Source organism: Dendrobates tinctorius, unplaced genomic scaffold (genome assembly GCF_039654945.1).
Source record: "Dendrobates tinctorius isolate UK_male_01 unplaced genomic scaffold, ASM3965494v1 ptg000323l, whole genome shotgun sequence".
In the NCBI taxonomy this organism is placed as follows: domain Eukaryota; kingdom Metazoa; phylum Chordata; class Amphibia; order Anura; family Dendrobatidae; genus Dendrobates; species Dendrobates tinctorius.
Genome location: NW_027361990.1, coordinates 198,091 through 219,272, shown reverse-complemented (window position 1 = coordinate 219,272; position 21,182 = coordinate 198,091). Strand labels below are relative to the sequence as shown.

Here is a 21,182-nt window from a genome sequence, read left to right as displayed (position 1 = left end):
AGTGCGACCACACTTAGAATACTGTGCACAGTTCTGGTCTCCGGTGTATGAGAAAGACACAGCTGAACTGGAGCGGGTGCAGAGAAGAGCGACCAAGGTTATTAGGGAACTGGGGGGTCTGCAATACCAAGACAGGGTATTACTCTTGGGGTTATTTAGTTTGGAGAATCGAAGGCTTAGGGGTGATCTTATTACAATGTATAAATATATGTGGGGACAATACAAAGACCTTTCTAATGATCTTTTTACTCTTAGACCTGTGACGGGGACAAGGGGGCATCCTCTACGTCTGGAGCAAAGAAGGTTTTAGGATACTCACAGACGCGGATTCTTTACTGTAAGAGCAGTGAGACTATGGAACTCTCTGCCATATGATGTTGTAATGAGTGATTCCCTACTAAAATTTAAGAAGGGACTGGATGCCTTTCTTGAAAAGTATAATATTACAGGGTATATACACTAGTCTCCTTAATATTGCGTTGATCCAGGGAGCTAGTCTGATTGCCGTATGTGGAGTCGGGAAGGAATTTTTCCCCAATGTGAAGCTTACTGTTTGCCACATGTGGTTTTTTTGCCTTCCTCTGGATCAACATGTTAGGGCAAGTTAGGACAGGATATGGGGTGAACTAGATGGACTTAAAGTCTTCCTTCAACCTTAACAACTATGTTACCTCTCCTAGTAATGGGCAGCTCCCTCCCCAGCAGGAGTGGGGCGCACAGCGCAGGGGGGGGTGAGGACCACACAGCGCAGGGTATAATCATGGTGTCAGTGTCTGCGGGGCAGTGCATGGTGGGCACTGTGGGCAGGTAAACCATGTAAATCTCAATATGCCAATGTTTCCAGTGACCTTGGCGGCCGCTGCGACATTTACAGAATAGAGAACGTCCAGGAAATAACTCACATTTCATCAGAGAAAAGATGGAACAATGGGCTTCTCAGTGCCGGCCGGCCCCATGCACAGCGCGAGGGCAGGGAGTGGGCCCGGTATTCAGCACAGTCGCTCATGGCTCGTTCTGCCATATTCTGGGCGCCAGGGATGTCTTCTGTAGGGCTCATTGATTCAGTGTCGCTCAGAGATGACAGGTGCGGTACACCCCTCTAAATGAGGTCTAAGGGTCTGGAATAGTACGGAATTATGGTGTATGGTACCGCAAAGGTCTTATCCAAATGGGCCTTGCAGAAATCCTCGTACTTGCTGCAGGAAGTACACATGGCCATCGCTCCACCGCCAGAGGGTAGACGCCTATTCTCTAGGGTGACAGCGGTCACACTACTGGGACCTGCACCTATCAATGGTGTGGCACACGGATGTGCCAGGGAAAAGTCTAAGACAACAATACCCCCCTTTATTCTCCTTACTCCCACAGGGAGATTACCAGAGATCCCCGCACTACCACAGACGAGCGTCTCATCTCCATCTTATTGTCAGATTATAGGATGCCGGAGTAAAGGACTTTTTCTCTACAGCCAGGCGCCATCTGGTACAATATCAGTCGGAGCGTTTCATCACCTTTACATTTCCAGCCCCCGCTTTAAGGACAACCCAGGATTTTATGACCATTGCAGCTTAAGTGCTGTTCCCGCCATTAAAGTTTGATAGGTTTCGTCTTTAGTTAAATGCAGGTCAGATGTGAAACGCTATAGGTTTCTCTTTCCAAATGAAATATTTACATGAAGGAAGGTAAAGATACGGCGCCATCCGCTGTGCCCGCAAAGAGCAGAGGAACAGCAAGAGCACAGAACAGAGTGGTGGTGCCCGTACAGAGCAGGGGAACAGCAAGAGTACAGAACACAGTGGTGGTGCCCGTACAGAGCAGGGGAACACCAAGAGTACAGAACAGAGTGGTGGTGCCCGTACAGCGCAGGGGAACACCAAGAGCACAGAACAGAGTGGTGGTGCCCGTACAGCGCAGGGGAACACCAAGAGCACAGAACACAGTGGTGGTGCCCGTACAGAGCAGGGGTACACCAAGAGTACAGAACAGAGTGGTGGTGCCCGTACAGCGCAGGGGAACACCAAGAGCACAGAACACAGTGGTGGTGCCCGTACAGAGCAGGGGAACACCAAGAGTACAGAACAGAGTGGTGGTGCCCGTACAGAGCAGGGGAACACCAAGAGCACAGAACACAGTGGTGGTGCCCGTACAGAGCAGGGGAACACCAAGAGTACAGAACAGAGTGGTGGTGCCCGTACAGCGCAGGGGAACACCAAGAGCACAGAACAGAGTGGTGGTGCCCGTACAGCGCAGGGGAACACCAAGAGCACAGAACACAGTGGTGGTGCCCGTACAGAGCAGGGGTACACCAAGAGTACAGAACAGAGTGGTGGTGCCCGTACAGAGCAGGGGAACACCAAGAGCACAGAACACAGTGGTGGTGCCCGTACAGAGCACGGGAACACCAAGAGCACAGAACACAGTGGTGGTGCCCGTACAGAGCAGGGGAACACCAAGAGCACAGAACACAGTGGTGGTGCCCGTACAGAGCAGGGGAACACCAAGAGTACAGAACACAGTGGTGGTGCCCGTACAGAGCAGGGGTACACCAAGAGTACAGAACAGAGTGGTGGTGCCAGTACAGAGCAGGGGAACACCAAGAGCACAGAACACAGTGGTGGTGCCCGTACAGAGCAGGGGAACACCAAGAGCACAGAACACAGTGGTGGTGCCCGTACAGAGCAGGGGAACACCAAGAGTACAGAACAGAGTGGTGGTGCTCGTACAGCGCAGGGGAACACCAAGAGCACAGAACACAGTGGTGGTGCCCGTACAGAGCAGGGGAACACCAAGAGCACAGAACACAGTGGTGGTGCCCGTACAGAGCAGGGGAACACCAAGAGTACAGAACAGAGTGGTGGTGCCTGTACAGCGCAGGGGAACACCAAGAGCACAGAACACAGTGGTGGTGCCCGTACAGAGCAGGGGAACACCAAGAGCACAGAACAGAGTGGTGGTGCCCGTACAGCGCAGGGGAACACCAAGAGCATAGAACACAGTGGTGGTGCCCGTACAGCGCAGGGGAACACCAAGAGCACAGAACACAGTGGTGGTGCCCGTACAGAGCAGGGGAACACCAAGAGTACAGAACACAGTGGTGGTGCCCGTACAGAGCAGGGGTACACCAAGAGTACAGAACAGAGTGGTGGTGCCCGTACAGAGCAGGGGAACACCAAGAGCACAGAACACAGTGGTGGTGCCCGTACAGAGCAGGGGAACACCAAGAGTACAGAACACAGTGGTGGTGCCCGTACAGAGCAGGGGAACACCAAGAGTACAGAACACAGTGGTGGTGCCCGTACAGAGCAGGGGAACACCAAGAGTACAGAACACAGTGGTGGTGCCCGTACAGAGCAGGGGAACACGAGTACAGAACAGAGTGGTGGTGCCTGTACAGCGCAGGGGAACACCACGAGTACAGAACAGAGTGGTGGTGCCTGTACAGAGCAGGGGAACACCAAGAGTACAGAACACAGTGGTGGTGCCCGTACAGAGCAGGGGTACACCAAGAGTACAGAACACAGTGGTGGCGCTCATACAGAACAGGGGAAAACCAAGAGTACAGAACACAGTGGTGGTGCCCATACAGAACAGGGGAACACCAAGAGTACAGAACAGAGTGGTGGTGCCCGTACAGAACAGGGGAACACCAAGAGTACAGAACACAGTATGGGCACACCACCACCACCAAGAGCAGAGAACACAGTAGTGGTGCCCGTACAGAACAGGGGAACAGCAAGAGTACAGAACACCTCCACCTCCTAGGATCTCCACTATGGGGGGGGTGGTGATATCTAACCTTGGGGGTTACTACACAGCCCATTCTGGGTTCTCGGATAATTTTCAGCCAGGACTGTACATGACCTTCAGTCATTTTCTGCATATAATAAGAGCATGAGCCCCGGACACCCCCCGAAGTGCAAGGGAACCAACGTAGATCCTCACAGAATCCAGAAGCAGGAGGGTCCGGGCCTCTTTGTCGGCCCGTCACCTTCATCTGGGGTGGCGGAGCATATGGAATACAGACAGGTAAAACGCCCCCGTCATATTAAACTTGTGACAAAGCAGAACTGTTGATCGGAGGGGATTAGGGGGCCGAGACCCTGCACCGAGGGCTAAAGAAAGAGCTGAGCTCCACATTTCTGCCCCCTTTCTGTCCGACCCTCCTCGGGGGCAGAGCAAGGGGTGTATGGACTCTACTTTCTTCATATCTATTCGATGCTTGCTCCACTCACCAAGATGAGAACAGAAAATAAGGGGCACAGCACGAAGCTCTGTCCTTTTCTATTACCAACTAGACTCCTCAATAACCAAAACTTTTCATAAGATATAGGGTTAAAAAATGAAAAACTTTAGGACGAACCATGTAACCAAAATTAGGTTTAAAGGCTGACATTTCCTCTTCTTAAATAGGTTTCACTTCAAGGTGCTGGAGAAAATAAGAAACCCTGCAATTTATAATTCTTTAGTTCGCTGGTCGTGGTCTAGGTTACCAGCCACCGCCGCAGAGTGGCCGGTTACCTAGGCAAGGAGCACTTTGTGAGCGCTGCTCTGGCCAGCTTTGGTTCTCCTGCGCGCCTCACATGATGCAAAGGCCTCATATAACAGCATCGGAGAGCAACATCCAGGAGAGCAAAGTCCAGGAGAGCAGTGCAACAATGCCGCTGGTCCAAACTGTCAATCATTCAGGAGCACCGCCTCCTAAGCCTGGGAGTGGTAAAGGAACAGAACACCCCCCAGTTAAAGGGACATGAAGAAATTTCATTGTTTTGTAGTTAAATTGGTGCAAGTCACAAGTTAATGGTGTACTCCCTTCTTAGACATTTAGGTCATAGGCAGAAGACAAACCATAGATATAGAACAGATGTGGATCCTAAACCTGGCGCCATCACCGATCTCCAGACCTGAGGTCCCCCAACCAACCTGGCAAATGCCGATCATTACAGACGGGGAGAGAATAGAGGCTAGGAGTGTAACTATAGTGGGGGAAGGGCCCGTAGACCCTCTGGACCCGTTTGAGAAGACCAATACTATTAGTGATCTGCCTGTAATTGTTGGGGGCCCTATTGGGGATTTTATATTGGGGCCAACAAGCCCCATGTTACATCACTGAGCACAGAACATGAGGATACAAGCGGAGACGCACTCATGCACAGCCACCTTACCTTCCCTTCCTCCACGTGGATGCACTGGTGGGACCAGGGTCCCGAGACCCCTGTTCTGGAGATTGTAGCTGAAGAAAATACTCATTAAAAGAGAAATCATTCTTTTAATTTTATTCATCAAAAGGACATAAAATTACGACACTTTGCAATAAATGTTGCTTTTTCCTCCTGGACGGAGGTTTCATCCTCAACATTTTCAGGTCATGGGTAAAATATGAATCCAGTAAAGAAAACCTTCCCATTACTGAGACAGACAATGTCAGCTGCTCTTCATATTCTATGGAGAGGGAGGAGCTCTGCCTGTAACTCCTCCCTCGCCCCTCTCCATAGACTATGAGGAGCAGCTGTTATCGCCTCTCTCAGGAATAGGAAGGTTTTCTTTACTGAGTTTATATTTTACCCAAGAACTAAACATTTTGAGAATGAAACCTCCGTCCAGGAGAAGAAAGAAGCAGATTTCTCTAATAACAATTACAAAAGTTTCTTATTTTCATGTGCACTACTGATTTATGAAATAAAAATTGAATTGACGATTAAGTTTTAAGTTAATTCTAGAAACACGTATGTAACTGCATTTTGGACGCCCCATGTCAAACACTGGACTCGGGGTAACAGATCGCCTCGGTTTCCCAGCGACACATTTGCTGTGTGACAGATTTTCATCCATTCCGCAAATCTGCGAGAGGCCATTAGAGGATTTAGCAGTCGTGCCCATTTCTGCCATATGGCCCGAGCGCTTTACTACGTGATATAATCTGGATCCGCATCATTGCAGGTTGGGAAGCATGGCTGCAAAAAAGACATCCAACCCGGATATGATGGAGGTGTCCATATCAAAATACACACACTAGCAATCTGCTCTGGCTATTGCAGCGTGAATGAGATGCCCTTAAAGGGTTACTCCAGCTTTGCGACAAGGAAGTAACAGGTGAGGGTACAGGTCTACGGCTGCCACGTACATGCAATGAATGGAGAGGAGGAACGAGTGCAGCCACTTCTCCGTTCACTGCTGGTCAGACACCAGAGAGGGGAAGAGATGGGACCTGTCATTTATGGCGACCTCTCTTGGGCTACACAAGGCGCATTTTCTGTAGACTTTCCAAAGAGAAATCTGCCCATAATCCACGTTTGCTGCATGTGGTTTTGTGCAGACCGGCTGCAGATTTCACATGTAACTTGCTGATTTTCCAGCACATTTGCCCTTTGCGGCCTCACCCGTCAGTCGGCAGCATTATTTCTGCATGCACAGGACTAGAGAACATGGCCGCGTTTATCCATGAAGTGCACCATCGCTGCCCAGAGGTCAGGCCATATTTTTGAGCAGAACTGACCCGACATCAGACTATCTTCAGCATTAGCAGCTTTTATCCTTGAGCCGTGATCTCTGACTTGACCTTTCACGTGGTCAAAAATTCTCCATTCTGGTGGGACTTGGGCCACCATGTCCTCCTCATGCTTTACACTGCAGCACTGTTCAGCTTAGCTGCAGTTTATAAATTATTATTATTTATTATTATTTATTTTTATAGCGCCATTTATTCCATGGCGCTTTACATGTGAGGAGGGGTATACATAAAAACAAGTACAATAATCTTAAACAATACAAGTCATAACTGGTCCAGGAGGAGAGAGGACCCTGCCTGCGAGGGCTCACAATCTTCAAGGGATGGGTGGTAATACAGTAGGCGAGGGTAGAGCTGGTCGTGCAGCGGTTTGGTCGATCGGTGGTTACTGCAGGTTATAGGCTTGTCGGAAGAGGTGGGTCTTCAGGCTCTTTTGAAGGTTTCGATGGTAGGTGAGAGTCTGATATGATGTGGTAGAGAGTTCCAGAGTAGGGGGTGATGCGCGAGAGAAATCTTGTATGCGATTGTGGGAAGAGGAGATAAGAGGGGAGTAGAGAAGGAGATCTTGTGAGGATCGGAGGTTGCGTGCAGGAAAGTACCGGGAGACGAGGTCACAGATGTATGGAGGAGACAAGTTGTGGATGGCTTTGTATGTCATGGTTAGGGTTTTGTAATGGAGTCTCTGGGCAATTGGGAGCCAGTGAAGGGATTGACAGAGGGGAGAAGCTGGGGAATAGCGGGGGGACAGGTGGATTAGTCGGGCAGCAGAGTTTAGAATAGATTGGAGGGGTGCGAGAGTGTTTGAGGGGAGGCCACAGAGCATAAGGTTGCAGTAGTCAAGGCGAGAGATGATGAGGGCATGGACTAGGGTTTTTGCAGATTCTTGGGTGAGGAATGAACGGATGCGTGAAATATTTTTGAGTTGAAGTCGGCATGAAGTGGAAAGGGTTTGGATATGTGGTTTGAAGGAGAGATCAGCGTCAAGGATTACTCCGAGGCAGCGAGCTTGTGGGACTGGGGAGAGTGGGCAGTCATTTACTGTAATTGATAGGTTCGTAGGGGGGGTCGCGTGAGATGGGGGAAAGATGATGAATTCTGTTTTGTCCATGTTGAGTTTCAGATATCTAGTGGAGAAGAAGGATGAAATAGTGGACAGACATTGAGGGATTCTGGTTAGTAGGGAGGTGATATCTGGTCCAGAGATGTAGATCTGTGTGTCATCAGCATAAAGATGATACTGAAAGCCATGAGATTCTATGAGCTGTCCCAGGCCAAAGGTGTAAATAGAGAACAGCAGGGGCCCAAGGACTGAACCTTGTGGGACTCCGACAGATAGGGGGCGAGGTGAGGAGGTGGTGTGTGAGTGGGAGACGCTGAATGTCCGGTCTGTTAGGTATGATGAGATCCAGGAGAGGGCCAAGTCTGTGATGCCGAGGGATGAGAGGGTCTGTAATAATAGGGAATGGTCCACTGTGTCAAAGGCAGCCGACAGGTCCAGGAGGAGGAGGACAGAGTAGTGTCGCTTGCTCTTGGCAGTTAAGAGGTCATTGGTGACCTTATTAAGGGCAGTTTCAGTGGAGTGGTGTGACCGGAAGCCAGATTGTAAGCGGTCGAAGAGGGAGCAAGAAGAGAGATGGGAGGACAGTTCAAGGTAGACGTGTTGTTCCAGTAGCTTGGAGGCGTATGGGAGAAGTGATATAGGGCGATAGCTAGATACAGAGGATGGGTCAAGAGAGGGCTTTTTGAGGATAGGTGTGATGGAGGCATGTTTAAAGCTTGAGGGGAAAACACCAGTTGTTAGTGATAGGTTGAAGAGATGGGTTAGGGTTGGGATGAAGACTGTGGTGAGGTTTGGGATGAAGTGGGATGGGATCGGGTCGAGTGCACAGGTGGTGAGATGTGATCTTGAGAGTAGAGTGGAGAGTCGATCTTCTGTAATGGTGGAGAAGTTGGTTTTGAAGGTGGAGGGCTGGGAAGTCGGGAGGAAGGGCTCTGGGGGTTGTTGACCAAAACTGTCCCTGATGTTATCAATTTTCTGCTTGAAAAATGAGGCAAAGTCTTCAGCTGAGATGAGTGGGGAGGGAGGAGGTGCTGGGGGGCGGAGGAGAGAATTGAAGGTGTTGAATAACTGTTTAGGGTTGCGAGACAGGGAGGATATGAGAGATGAGAAGTAGGTTTGTTTAGCTGTGGCGAGTGTGGTCTTGAAAGTAGTGAGGGACTGTTTGAATGCGATGAAGTGCTCGTTGGAGTGGGATCTTTTCCATCTGCGCTCAGCAGCCCTGGAAGCTCGCCTCAGCTCTTTGGTCAGGCTGGTGTGCCAGGGCTGTCTGTTGATTTTGCGAGTTTTGGTACGTGTAAGTGGGGCAGCGGATTCCAAAGCTACAGCTATTGTGGTGTTATATAGAGCGGCAGCGTCATCCGCATTGTGTAAGGAACTTATATCTGTAAGAGGGAGGAGGGATTCAGAGAATGAGTGTAGGTCAAGGTGTTTAAGATTCCTGCGAGGGTGTGAAAGTTTGTGGGGTGAGGATTGTAGACATGGAGTGAAGAGGGAAGAGAATGTGAGCAGGTTGTGGTCAGAGAGAGGAAGAGGTGAGTTAGAGAGGTTAGATAGGGAGCAGAGGCGGGTGAAGATGAGGTCCAGTGTGTGGCCATCTTTGTGGGTGGCTGTAGAAGACCATTGAGTGAGGCCGAAGGAGGAAGTGAGAGATAGAAGTTTAGTGGCAGCTGAGAGGGAAGTGTCAATGGGGATGTTGAAGTCGCCCATGATGATGGTAGGGATGTCAGCGGAAAGGAAATGAAATAAATTCAACAACACTTCAGTATAAAAATAACAATGAATGAATATTTCCATTACAGAAAGGTACAGACATGGAAGTGCCTCCGCCGAGTCACCCACAACGTCATAGACCCATCAGGACAAGAGACCCCCGTCACCGGAGGGTAAACAGCTGCGGGGTACGTGCCCGACTGACATAACCTTCTCCAGGGAACGCGCTGAAAGACGACGATCCCTCAATCAACCCTGCAATCGATATCATGAGGAAGAGGAAAAAACAACCAAAGACACAAATGTCACAAAAGTCATAATTTATTTCTTTTTTTTTTTTTCCTGCCGCCGACCACGGTCTCTCACACACCGGCGCGGTCCTGGACCGTGGTAGCAACAGAGGAATTAAAGGCTTTACAACTGTGAAAATAAAAAGAGCAATGACATTTCACGCGTTACTGAACCTGCTGCGCCCCGACACAGAAGCCCTTGAAAAGGCTTTCCGAAATCAGATCCACACCTACAAGAAATAAGGTGCCTGGTGGATTAGCATCGCACGATGTGAAAGCGTGGTGACGGAGAGTGGGGGTTATACCTGCCGCCTGTGGGACAGCAACATCCATTAAGGTAAAAGGGACCGCGCCACCGAGCCCGGGGGGGGGGGGGGGCCACGCGTACCCCCACACATTCCGGGGATCACACGTGCCCACACACAGGCCAGGGGGGGGCAACAATGCCCATACACACAGGCGGGGGGCGCCCATGTCCACCTAAGGCGTTTTCAGCTGTCTTCTCATCTGTGGGTCCAGCCACCTCCTAAACAGACACATTGATATGAAAAAGCCACTTTCGCATCTGCGGTCATTTATGAACTTTTTAATTGTCCCAAATCATCACCACTGAAACACAAATTTGTGACAGGTTTAAAAAACAAAAAAAGACCTTCAACCGTTTTGTGTATACAGCTCCTACATAGACAAGTGTGTCTCCATAGTAACAGAAAACCCTGAGTATATTGTCTGACCCAGCAGTTACTCAGAGGTCTGCACATTGGCGGTCTGATCTCGGTCCGATGTGAACAAACGTCTGAATGAGCCTCAATCCAATAAATGTTCAACAGGCTGTCAAAAAAAATTTGTCAACAAATGGAAAAAAGTCTGACTGCAGGATCAGACTACAAAGGGCGGGATTGTAGTCTGTTACCATGGAGATGCATAAATCTGCATAGGAGCTGTAGACACTAAACAGTGAGATTTTATTATTTTTTTTATTGAAATCTATTGCAAAGTTGCTGCATTTTAGATGTGTGGAAAAATGGTGGACGCGGCCTTAACTCATGTCAAGGAGACTTTGAGAACTTTGGCCTCTGATGGAGGCAGCCAGGTGGCCCCTGTACACGAGGGCATCGTCGCAGGGTATACAGCAGGGCGTAAATGCTGCCTTGTTCCTAACAGGTGACGGTCGACCTTTACAAGTCATTCCCAACCTGACCATTTACCATGAGGGCCCCAGGCTGGTCTTAAGCCCCCACAGACAAATCCTTAAATTCCCATGAGGTTTTATAGAGTATGGGGGCTAACGGGTAAGGTTAGGGGTCCACAATCAGACAAACATGGCCGCTCCCTTTAAACCCACAGGATTTGTCTTGCAATAAATACAATGACAGACTTCTTCCAGGACAGCGCCGCACTTCCTCACTGGTTGAGCGTGGTACTGCAACCCCAACAGGAGGGGCGCCGTTACTAGTGACACTTCTAATCCCATACCTCCCCTTTAACAAGTACGTCAGGCCAAGAGCAGGGCTGCAGTTTTATGGGCAGAAATAATCCACAATGTGAGCTGAAGCTACACAGAGACCAGTAGTATGATCCGCACCACACATCCGGCTGACAGCCCACTCCGCTATAGATGGAAGGTGTCCAGTCCGCCATACTTTACACTGCCATCGCTCTCCACAATGCCAACAGTACAGAGGGGAGGTCGTGTTGGCGCAGTAACAGGTAGGAGGCAATAACGAGAGCGCAGCACAGGGGGACAAGACGTACGAGCGATCAGTGACGCGAGACCCTGCTGCTGCTCGCAACACTTTATGGAAAGGGATATTTTAGGACATATAAAAAGTACAAAAAAAATGGCCCAAACCGCTCCAATCAATGGTATGCAGTGCAAAGAGTCAGGGTGAGGAAAAAGGGTGAAAGAAAAGTATAAAACAAAAAAAATAAAATAAAATGGCAAAATAAAAATACAAAAGCAGAAGAGCAAAAAAAACAAAAAAACAACAAAACATATGAGATTAGAAATTAAAGGAGGAGAAAAGAGGCAGCAAAAGCAATGCAGTCACTACAGAGAACGACATGGAAACCAGCAGTCGCTGACCCTACAACTCCCAGCATTCCACCACTCCCTACTTATCCAGCATGTTTCAGCTCCCTGGACAGCCGACGTTCCTCTAATCAGGGCTGTGGAGTCGGAGTCGTGGAGTCGGAGTTGGAGTCGGTGCTCATTTTGGTGGAGTCGGAATAAAACGGACCGACTCCGACTCCTAAAATATATAATAAATTGGGTACAGTAATTCAATGCAGGATGTGCTGAATATTTTTTTATAGGAGTTTGGGAAAGTTATGAAATGTCCTATAAATGGCTGTTCTATTCCTGATCTAAGGCTACATTCACACACAGCGTTTTTCCTGTGTTTTTTGAGGATACGTTTTTCAGCTGCAAAAGCTGATCATCTTTTTAAAAAACTGCATCACCTGAAAGGTTTTTGAGCTCATAGATAATGTTTTCAATAGCAAAAGCAGATTAGAAATCTGCTCTATCTATATATCCATTTATCCATATCTGTCTATCCATATCGTATCTGTACCAAAAAGAATGAAAACCGGGTAGTACACCAATATATATTCTGTTCTATCTAAATATCTTGATTATTGGATCATAAAAATGATTAAATGTCTGAGGTTCACATTGTACTACAATACATTTTTCACTTAAATATAAGCAATATGTGTGGGAGTCGGAGTCGGAGAGTCGGTGTAAGGGAAATTGAGGAGTCGGAGTCGCAGGTTTGGCTTACCGACTCCACAACCCTGCCTCTAATTCCTGCTATATAATCGATGCTGATCGTGTAAGGACAGGGGGTATTGTCCACTGCCAGGAGGAATAATAGAGGATCGGCAGAACACCGTTCTAAGAAGTGATGATTTGCTGACATGTCGGGGAGCATCTCGGCATCATGTAGTTCCTCTGCGATTCCTCCTGGCGACGTATGAGCAAATTGACAAAAGATCATTACCGTTCCTCATCAGTCAAGGCCATTTCTTCTCAGTCTGATTTTCCGGTGTCAGGACGCAGCTCTTGTGTCACAACGCCCAGGTTATAATGTAAGCATTTCCAGGAGGAATAGCAGAGGAACGCCAGCACTCAGCTGCAAGATGTTGCAAAATTATAACATTAAGGAGTCACCCACACTGGGCTGGCTATGCTGGGAGTTTTAGTTCGCCGCTTACTACAGATACTTGATGATAGCACCCATCAGTGTCCACCACCAGGCGTGGCACATAGCAGTGTGTTACAGGGGATAACGTGGGTTGTGTTTAGTGGCGGCCGGCTCGGACATGTGCAGTTTGTTACTAAGGTACACTTGGAGAACGGATATCATGATGGTCGTACACGACGTGAATAGAACATGGATGGGTTTATACAGTCTGTGCAGTCTGCGCTGTGTGCATAGATGTCCAGGCGAGGCGTCCGTCTCTTCAGTATCTCATGGTGCTGGACGCCCGGAAGTAAGACAGAAACTTGAAACACAAACTAACCACAAAGTACCAGATGTTCCGCGCCATCTGAGACCGCGCGATGAAGACGCGCCAAATGAGGACCACCAGGACGGTATTGAATCCGTAGCGAATGTTCCTCAACCTGGAATGTAACAAGAAGACATAGTGAAAAACCTGCAGAAACGGGTGCACTTTAAAGAGTCATTCTTAAAGGGGTTGTCCCATGAGCAACAGACATCGCCTATGTACAGTGCAGGTAATAAATGGATGATCGCTGCCCCCCACTGATCATGAGAACGGGGGACCCAAAACCCACTGTGTGCACTGGAGCGGTAGTGAGCGTGTGCGACCACCTCCTATAGACGGTGACTGGAGCGGCAGTGAGTGTGTGCGACCTCCTCCTATAGAGGGTGAATGGAGCGGTAGTGAGTGTGTGCGACCACCTCCTATAGATGGTGACTGCAGCGGTAGTGAGCATGTGCGACCACCTCCTATAGACGGTGACTGGATCGGTAGTGAGTGTGTGCGACCACCTTCTATAGACAGTGACTGGAGCGGTAGTGAGTGTGTGCGACCACCTTCTATAGACGGTGACTGGATCGGTAGTGAGTGTGTGCGACCACCTCCTATAGACGGTGACTGGAGCGGTAGTGAGTGTGCGACCACCTCCTATAGACGGTGACTGGAGCAGTAGTGAGTGTGTGCGACCACCTCCTATAGACGGTGACTGGAGCAGTAGTGAGTGTAAGCGACCACCTCCTATAGACGGTGACTGGAGCGGTAGTGAGTGAGCGACCACCTCTTATACACAGTGACTGGAGCGGTAGTGAGTGTGCGACCACCTCCTATAGAGGGTGAATGGAGTAGTAGTGAGTGTGTGCGACCACCTCTTATACACAGTGACTGGAGCGGTAGTGAGTGTGTGCGACCACCTCCTATAGACGGTGACTGGAGCAGTAGTGAGCGTGTGCGACCACCTCCTATAGACGGTGACTGGAGCGGTAGTGAGTGTGTGCGACCACCTCCTATACACAGTGACTGGAGCGGTAGTGAGTGTGCGACCACCTCCTATAGAGGGTGAATGGGGTAGTGGTCACACATGGTCGCTGCTGCTTTAGTTACAGGGGACTTTGGGTCCTCGTTCTCAGCAGATGGACCCTAGTAACCACATTTATCATCTTGTCTGATATGTTGCTGAGTATGGGACAACTGATTGATCAATCTCAGTTATCTGATTTCCGGTGCCATCCCTCTGTTACTCCTCCTGGACATTTATGAATACACTGTGGGGGGGGGCTGCACACTGTGGTCTTGTGCACTGATAGATGGGAGTGTCGGGTCGTGCTATGACACGTCCATCAGACCGCTGTCATTTTTAGGAGTAATAACCATGTAAAAATCTGACATTTGGGGGGGGGTTAGAGGACACTTTAGAGGGGGTTGAGACATTACTGAAGATTGATAAGATGTAATTTCAAAAATTAGCATCGAGGATCACAAGCCGGACCCTCAGAAGGGGGCAATAATGGTGTATACACCATCGTGGTTGTAGGGTCCCTGCAGAAAGGGGGTGCGGGACTTTATTTTAAGGGGTGGCAAGAAGTTGTCTTAGGCAAAGAGTGGTACGGTGTAACTAGCACTACCTGGGGGTACTTTTATCTTTACTATGATGTCCCACACTGCATTCAGTCACCTGCCTGTGCGATCCCATCTGCGCTGATCACCGGGCAGCAGACAACTTACTTGTTCAGGTGCTTCCTGGCGGCGGGCAGACCGGACATCTCTTCATTGAGAACATACTTTTTGGTTCCCATACAATAGTTCTCCATATATTCTGCCCAGTGCAGCTGCCGAACGTCGAAGTTAAACACCTAAAAGACACAGAGAATGCAAGAAACCAGGAAAAAAAAAATCACAGGACCGGATGGACGGTCCCCCGCGAAACAGCTACTTCCACAAAATGTAGCATGACGGAGGGTGGACGGACCCCACAGACACCGCTCAAAGTGTAGCATGACGGAGGATGGACAGACCCCACAGACACCCCCAGGTGACAGACACCCCCCGGCTGCCATACAGCAGATGCGCCCCTCACCTTCTTATCCTCGGGGCTGAGCTGGCTCATTAACATGTTGGTGTTTTCATTACTCCACACCCAGGAGTTACTCGTGAAATACTCCAGTAACATCATGGCTTTGTGCAGACGAGTGATAGTCTTCATCATCCTTAACCAAGAGGAAGAAAGCCAAAAATCATTACTGACCCCCCAAGTGCAGGAAAATCGGTGGGGGAAGAGGACCCCAACATCTAAAAATCCGGGCATACAAATAACTAAAACCGCGTAGTTCATAAAAGCAACCGGAGTGAGCGTGAAAGGGCGAGTGAGGCAGAAAAGCAAAGGCAAAATAACGTGAAGGAAAGTCATTGCAATAAACATTGGGCAGACGGACGGGGGAAAAACGCGGAGGAACCACCCTGCACTCCGGACGAGCTGCGCTAGCAATGCAGCCAATGCAAGGGAAAGGGGAGGACTCTCCATTTGTCACAGGTGTGTAGACAGACACAGAGAAAGAGGAGGGACAGAGAGGAGGAGCCTCAAAGAGGAGGGACAGAAAGGAGGAGCCTCAAAGAGGAGGGACAGAGAGGAGGAGCCTGAAAGAGGAGGGACAGAGAGGAGGAGCCTCAAAGAGGAGGGACAGAGAGGAGGAGCCATGAGAAGGGATGGGTAGAGGAGGAGCCTCGACAAGAAGGGATGGGAAGGAGGAGCCTCGAGGAACTTCCACACAGAAGTAGCCTCAAGGATAAGGAGGTACAGACATAGGAGGATCTTAGAGAAGTAGGAGGGACGGACACGGTGGAGCCTCAAGGAGGTAGAACGGACATGGAGGAGGAACATGGACAAGGAACAGATACAGAGGAGCCTCCAGGAGGAGGGACCGACAGAATTCTCGAGGAGGGAAGCAAACAGAGGGGCAGCTTCGAGCAGAGGTAACTGGTAGAGGAGGAATCTCAAGGAGCGGGGACAAGGAAGTAGCCTCGAGGAAGAGGGAAAGACACAGGAGGAGCCTTGAGAAGGGACAGAGAAGCCTCAAGGAGAGGGGACGACAGAGGAGCCTTCAGGGTGGGGACAGAGGAGGAGCCTTGAGTGGGGGATTGACATAAAGGAGGAGCCTCAAATGCAGAGGGTGGGAATACAGACACAAGAGAAGCCTCGAGGAGGGTGGTGGATGAAGAATGAGGAGCTACAAGGAGGGAAGGCAAGGAGAGATAGAAGAGGAGAAGCCAAGAGAAGAGGAGATGGACACAGGAGCCTTGAGGAGGGATGAAACAGACACCAATGAGGAGATTTGAGGGGGTAATTGATACAGAGGAGGAGTGTCAATAAAAGCAGACAGAAAGGAGGCGACTCAAGGAGGAGAACTGGGAAATCTGGCAGGGCATCTGTCACAGAACTCTTATTTTGTATTGTGGGCTTAAGGGGCCCTAAGATAACATGTATCATATGAGCAGCCACCACTAAATGTGATAACAGGAGACCATTACTGCAGACCGTGCACATAACAGCAGAGGGGTTAATGATAGCTGGCCAAAAATATGCGACCTATCCAGCAGATCCGGCATCAGGCAGTCCCATCATGTTAGGGTTGATTGTTCCCTGCTGGATTTACGACTGAAGAGAAAACAAAGTATTTTGGGTTCCTGACATCAGGGGATTTAATGGCTAGAGCAGAATTTATCTGAGTCCTGAGGATGCTGGATATTGATAATAAAGCACTTAACCTAAATGCTGTCCTGCCAGAGAAGATTACAATGAAACGTGTTACAGGATCTCTTGGCAGCTAAAGCCTCCAAAACCCGAAGGGGGAATTAATGGCATTTTCTTTCAGGTAGTAAAAAGCATTTATTTCCCACATTTTAGCCGCCAAGGAAATAAATTAAACAATCAGAATTGTGGAGCCTGTGAGAACGCCGCCACCCCCACCCCCCAGTAACTATGTAATTTGTGATCTGCAACAGTGCAGGTGCAAGATGCTGCAGGGAGCTCCCCATAGTGGTGACTGCAGACAGGATCTTATCACGTATCTCTGTATACAGAGAGCTCCCCCTAGTGGTGTTTGGAGGTAGTATCTTATGTATCTGTATACAGGGAGCTCTCCCTAGTGGTGACTATAGACAGGATCTTTTCCTGTATCTCTGTATATAGGAAGCTCCCCCTAGTGGTGTCTGCAGACAGGATCTTATCCTGTATCTCTGTATACAGGGAGCTCCCCCTAGTGGTGGCTGCAGACAGGATTTTATCCTGTATCTCTGTATACAGGGAGCTCCCCCTAGTGGTGGCTGCAGACAGGATCTTATGTGTCTCTATATACAGGGAGCTCCCCCTAGTGGTGACTGCAGACAGGATCTTATGTGTCTCTATATACAGGGAGCTCCCCCTAGTGGTGACTGCAGACAGGATCTTATGTATCTCTGTATACAGGGAGCTCCCCCTAGTTGTGACTGCAGACAGGATCTTATGTATCTCTGTATACAGGGAGCTCCCCCTAGTGGTGGCTGTAGACAGGATCTTATGTATCTCTGTATACAGGGAGCTCCCCCTAGTAGTGGCTGTAGACAGGATCTTATCATGTATCTCTGTATACAGGGAGCTTCCCATAGTGGTGACTGCAGACAGGATCTCATCATGTTTCTCTGTATGCAGGGAGCTCCTCCTAGTGGTGGCTGCAGACAGGATCTTATCATGTATCTCTGTATACAGGGAGCTCCTCCTAGTGGTGGCTGCAGACAGGATCTTATGTATCTCTGTATACAGGGAGCTCCCCCTAGTGGTGGCTGCAGACAGGATTTTATCCTGTATCTCTGTATACAGGGAGCTCCCCCTAGTGGTGGCTGCAGACAGGATCTTATGTGTCTCTATATACAGGGAGCTCCCCCTAGTGGTGACTGTAGACAGGATCTTATGTGTCTCTATATACAGGGAGCTCCCCCTAGTGGTGGCTGTAGACAGGATCTTATCATGTATCTCTGTATACAGGGAGCTTCCCATAGTGGTGACTGCAGACAGGATCTCATCATGTTTCTCTGTATACAGGGAGCTCCTCCTAGTGGTGGCTGCAGACAAGATCTTATGTATCTCTGTATACAGGGAGCTCCCCCTAGTGGTGACTGCAGACAGGATCTTATGTATCTCTGTATACAGGGAGCTCCCCCTAGTGGTGACTGCAGACAGGATCTTATGTGTCTCTATATACAGGGAGCTCCCCCTAGTGGTGACTGCAGACAGGATCTTATGTATCTCTGTATACAGGGAGCTCCTCCTAGTGGTGGCTGCAGACAGGATCTTATGTTTCTCTGTATAAAAGGGAGCTCCCCCTAGTGATCCCATTCAGTATTGGAGGTGACAGGCTGCTAATCTGTGTCCCCTGTTGAGGTCGGTAGTTCAGCCACAGTACGGGAGCCTTTTCCTGACAGATCCTATGCAGATTCTTAAGCTTCTAGGATCCTGTACAGATTCTGCACCTGCATCTATAAAGCAGCACATTTATAAGATTCTGCAACAAGCTACGTATTACACTGGTGACCTGCAGCGTTCTATTACCTCACAGTGACCCAGATACTGAAAGAGCCTTACTGCAGTGAAAAGAAGAGAGAAATGAGTGTACAGGGGGAGAAGAATGCTGCAGCGCTGCGAGTCCGGCAATGAATCCGCTCCCATCAGGAATGCTCAGCTGTCTTAGCGGGGATCCTATTTAAAGCAAATGTTGGAGGAGGCTGCAGAAGCGCGGACCAAGGCGGAAAAGGAAAATGGAGGAGGAGGAAGGGCGTGCTTGTGTTTTTACAAACAGGACAGGACTGGGGGTGATTCCGGGACAACACAGCTAGGACATCATTAGGATGCAATACTGGGAATGGACAACAACCATCTGGGGCATCATCAGCGAGGACATAGAGCAGTGCAAAGAGCCAACAAGTGTGGATAATCAGTGCGGATACAATGAGAGGATGCCTTCACACGAGCCGGTCTGAGAGAAAGGAAGGAGACCAAAGCCAAAAACTGCATCAAAGCGACACGTGTGAGAAGGCCGAAGATGAAAGAAAACCAGTGATCCACACCTTCAAACCTAAGACTTTCAGGCATTCTATATTTATAGGCTCACACACATTAATGCATTTTCAGTAATGTTTAAACTTTACCCCTAAAATATATAAATGACTGAAAGATCATAAAAGCATCAAGGAAAAAAAAAATGCACAAAATGCAGAATTTACTGTAAACTTTTCATATCGGTAATAGCTCAATGCAGAGAAAAGTGACAGGCTTGATGGCAATGGAAGCACGAAGGGTGGAATTAGCCGGTTAGGTTGGTAATTAGGGAACAGACGTTCACTTACTGCACCTCTGAACGGTTCTCGTGCTGAAAACAAACTCTGCGAGCAACAGGAACGAAGAGATATAAAAGAAAAAAAAACAAAAAAAAAAACAAAACATGGTGGTCTGGCTCTAATGTGGGGATTCCAATGAGAACCACATGAGGATCAAGTGTGCAGACATCTGCCAGCACCATGAAGGCGCTCGTCCGGTTAACGGCAAGGGAGAAGCAGACACTGACCACGAATCATCTGCCAGTCCCTTCACCAGCCACCCGCCCAAGCTCCTCCAGCAGATGCAGACTGATATATGCATGGGAAAGAAGCGGAGACGGTTTGGGGCCCTACAATGCAACACATTATGGAGCATATTCATCCGCATCACCACTACAACTCACTATTCATCAGCCTTCCTCATATTTCTTTCCAGCTGCTACACCGATGCCTCCACTCTGTGCCTGTCATTGCACTGGTTACCCATCCGATACATACAGAATTCAACAAACTTATCACAATCACCCAATAAAGCTCTCCACATTGCTGCTCTGCCCTAAGCCTCCTTCATCTGTCTACTACCCTACCTTTTCACGGTGCTGCACTGCCCAACATCTCATTTGTCTACCACCCTACCCATCCTCTTCGATGTGGTACTGCCCTACACCTCCTCCTCATGTCTACCACCTACCCATCCTCTCCACAATGCTGCACAGCCCTACATCTCACATCTCTGCCTATCACCTACCCGTCCTCTCCAGAGTGCTGTACCACCCTACATCTCATCTCTACCCCCCTGTCATCTGCACAGTGCTGCACTTCCTTAAACCTCTTTCTCATCTGTCTACTACTGTACCTCTCAACAGTGCTGTACTGCCCTACATCTCATCTGTCAACCACCTACCCATCCTCTCCACAGTGCTGTACTGCCCTACATCTCATCTGTCAACCACCTACCAGTCCTCTCCAGTGTTGCACAGCCCTACATCTCATCTGTCTACAAACTACCCATCCTCTCCACAGTGCTGCACCTCGCCCTTACATCTGTCTACCACCTACCCATCCTCTCCAGTGCTGCACTGCCCTACATCTCATCTGTACCACCTACCCATCCTCTCCACAGTGCTGCACCCCCCCTTACATCTGTCTACCACCTACCCATCCTCTCCACAGTGCTGCACTGCCCTACATCTCATCTGTCTACCACCTACCCATCCTCTCCACAGTGCTGCACCCCCCTTACATCTCATCTCTGTCTACCACCTACCCATCCTCTCCACAGTGCTGCCCCCCCACTTACATCTCCTCATCTGTCTACCATCTACCCGTCCTCTCCACAGTGCTGCACTGCCCTACATCTCATCTGTCTACCACCTACCCATCCTCTCCACAGTGCTGCACCCCCCCCTTACATCTCATCTGTCTACCATCTACCCGTCCTCTCCACAGTGCTGCACTGCCCTACATCTCATCTGTACCACCTACCCGTCCTCTCCACAGTGCTGCCCCCCCACTTACATCTCATCTGTCTACCACCTACCCATCCTCTCCACAGTGCTGCACTGCCCTACATCTCATGTCTACCACCTACCCGTCCTCTCCACAGTGCTGCACCCCACCCTTACATCTCATCTGTCTACCATCTACCCGTCCTCTCCACAGTGCTGCACTGCCCTACATCTCATCTGTACCACCTACCCGTCCTCTCCACAGTGCTGCCCCCCCACTTACATCTCATCTGTCTACCATCTACCCGTCCTCTCCA

At 49.4% G+C, this 21,182-nt stretch overlaps 1 protein-coding gene across 5 annotated transcripts in view; it reads right to left on the bottom strand.

Annotated features, from left to right (window-relative positions):
• Positions 1–9,580: 9,580 nt before the first annotated feature.
• Positions 9,581–21,182, bottom strand: part of FAR1 (fatty acyl-CoA reductase 1) — a 40,128-nt gene continuing 28,526 nt past the window's right edge. For all 5 annotated transcript variants that reach the window (XM_073561613.1, XM_073561611.1, XM_073561615.1 and 2 more), the window contains exons 10-12: positions 15,150–15,279; positions 14,798–14,925; positions 9,581–13,196 (exon numbers count right to left, since the gene is read on the bottom strand). In XM_073561613.1, the coding sequence (XP_073417714.1) occupies positions 13,034–13,196; positions 14,798–14,925; positions 15,150–15,279 (421 nt within the window). In that variant the 3' untranslated portion in view covers positions 9,581–13,033. The remainder of the gene's footprint in view (positions 13,197–14,797; positions 14,926–15,149; positions 15,280–21,182) is intronic.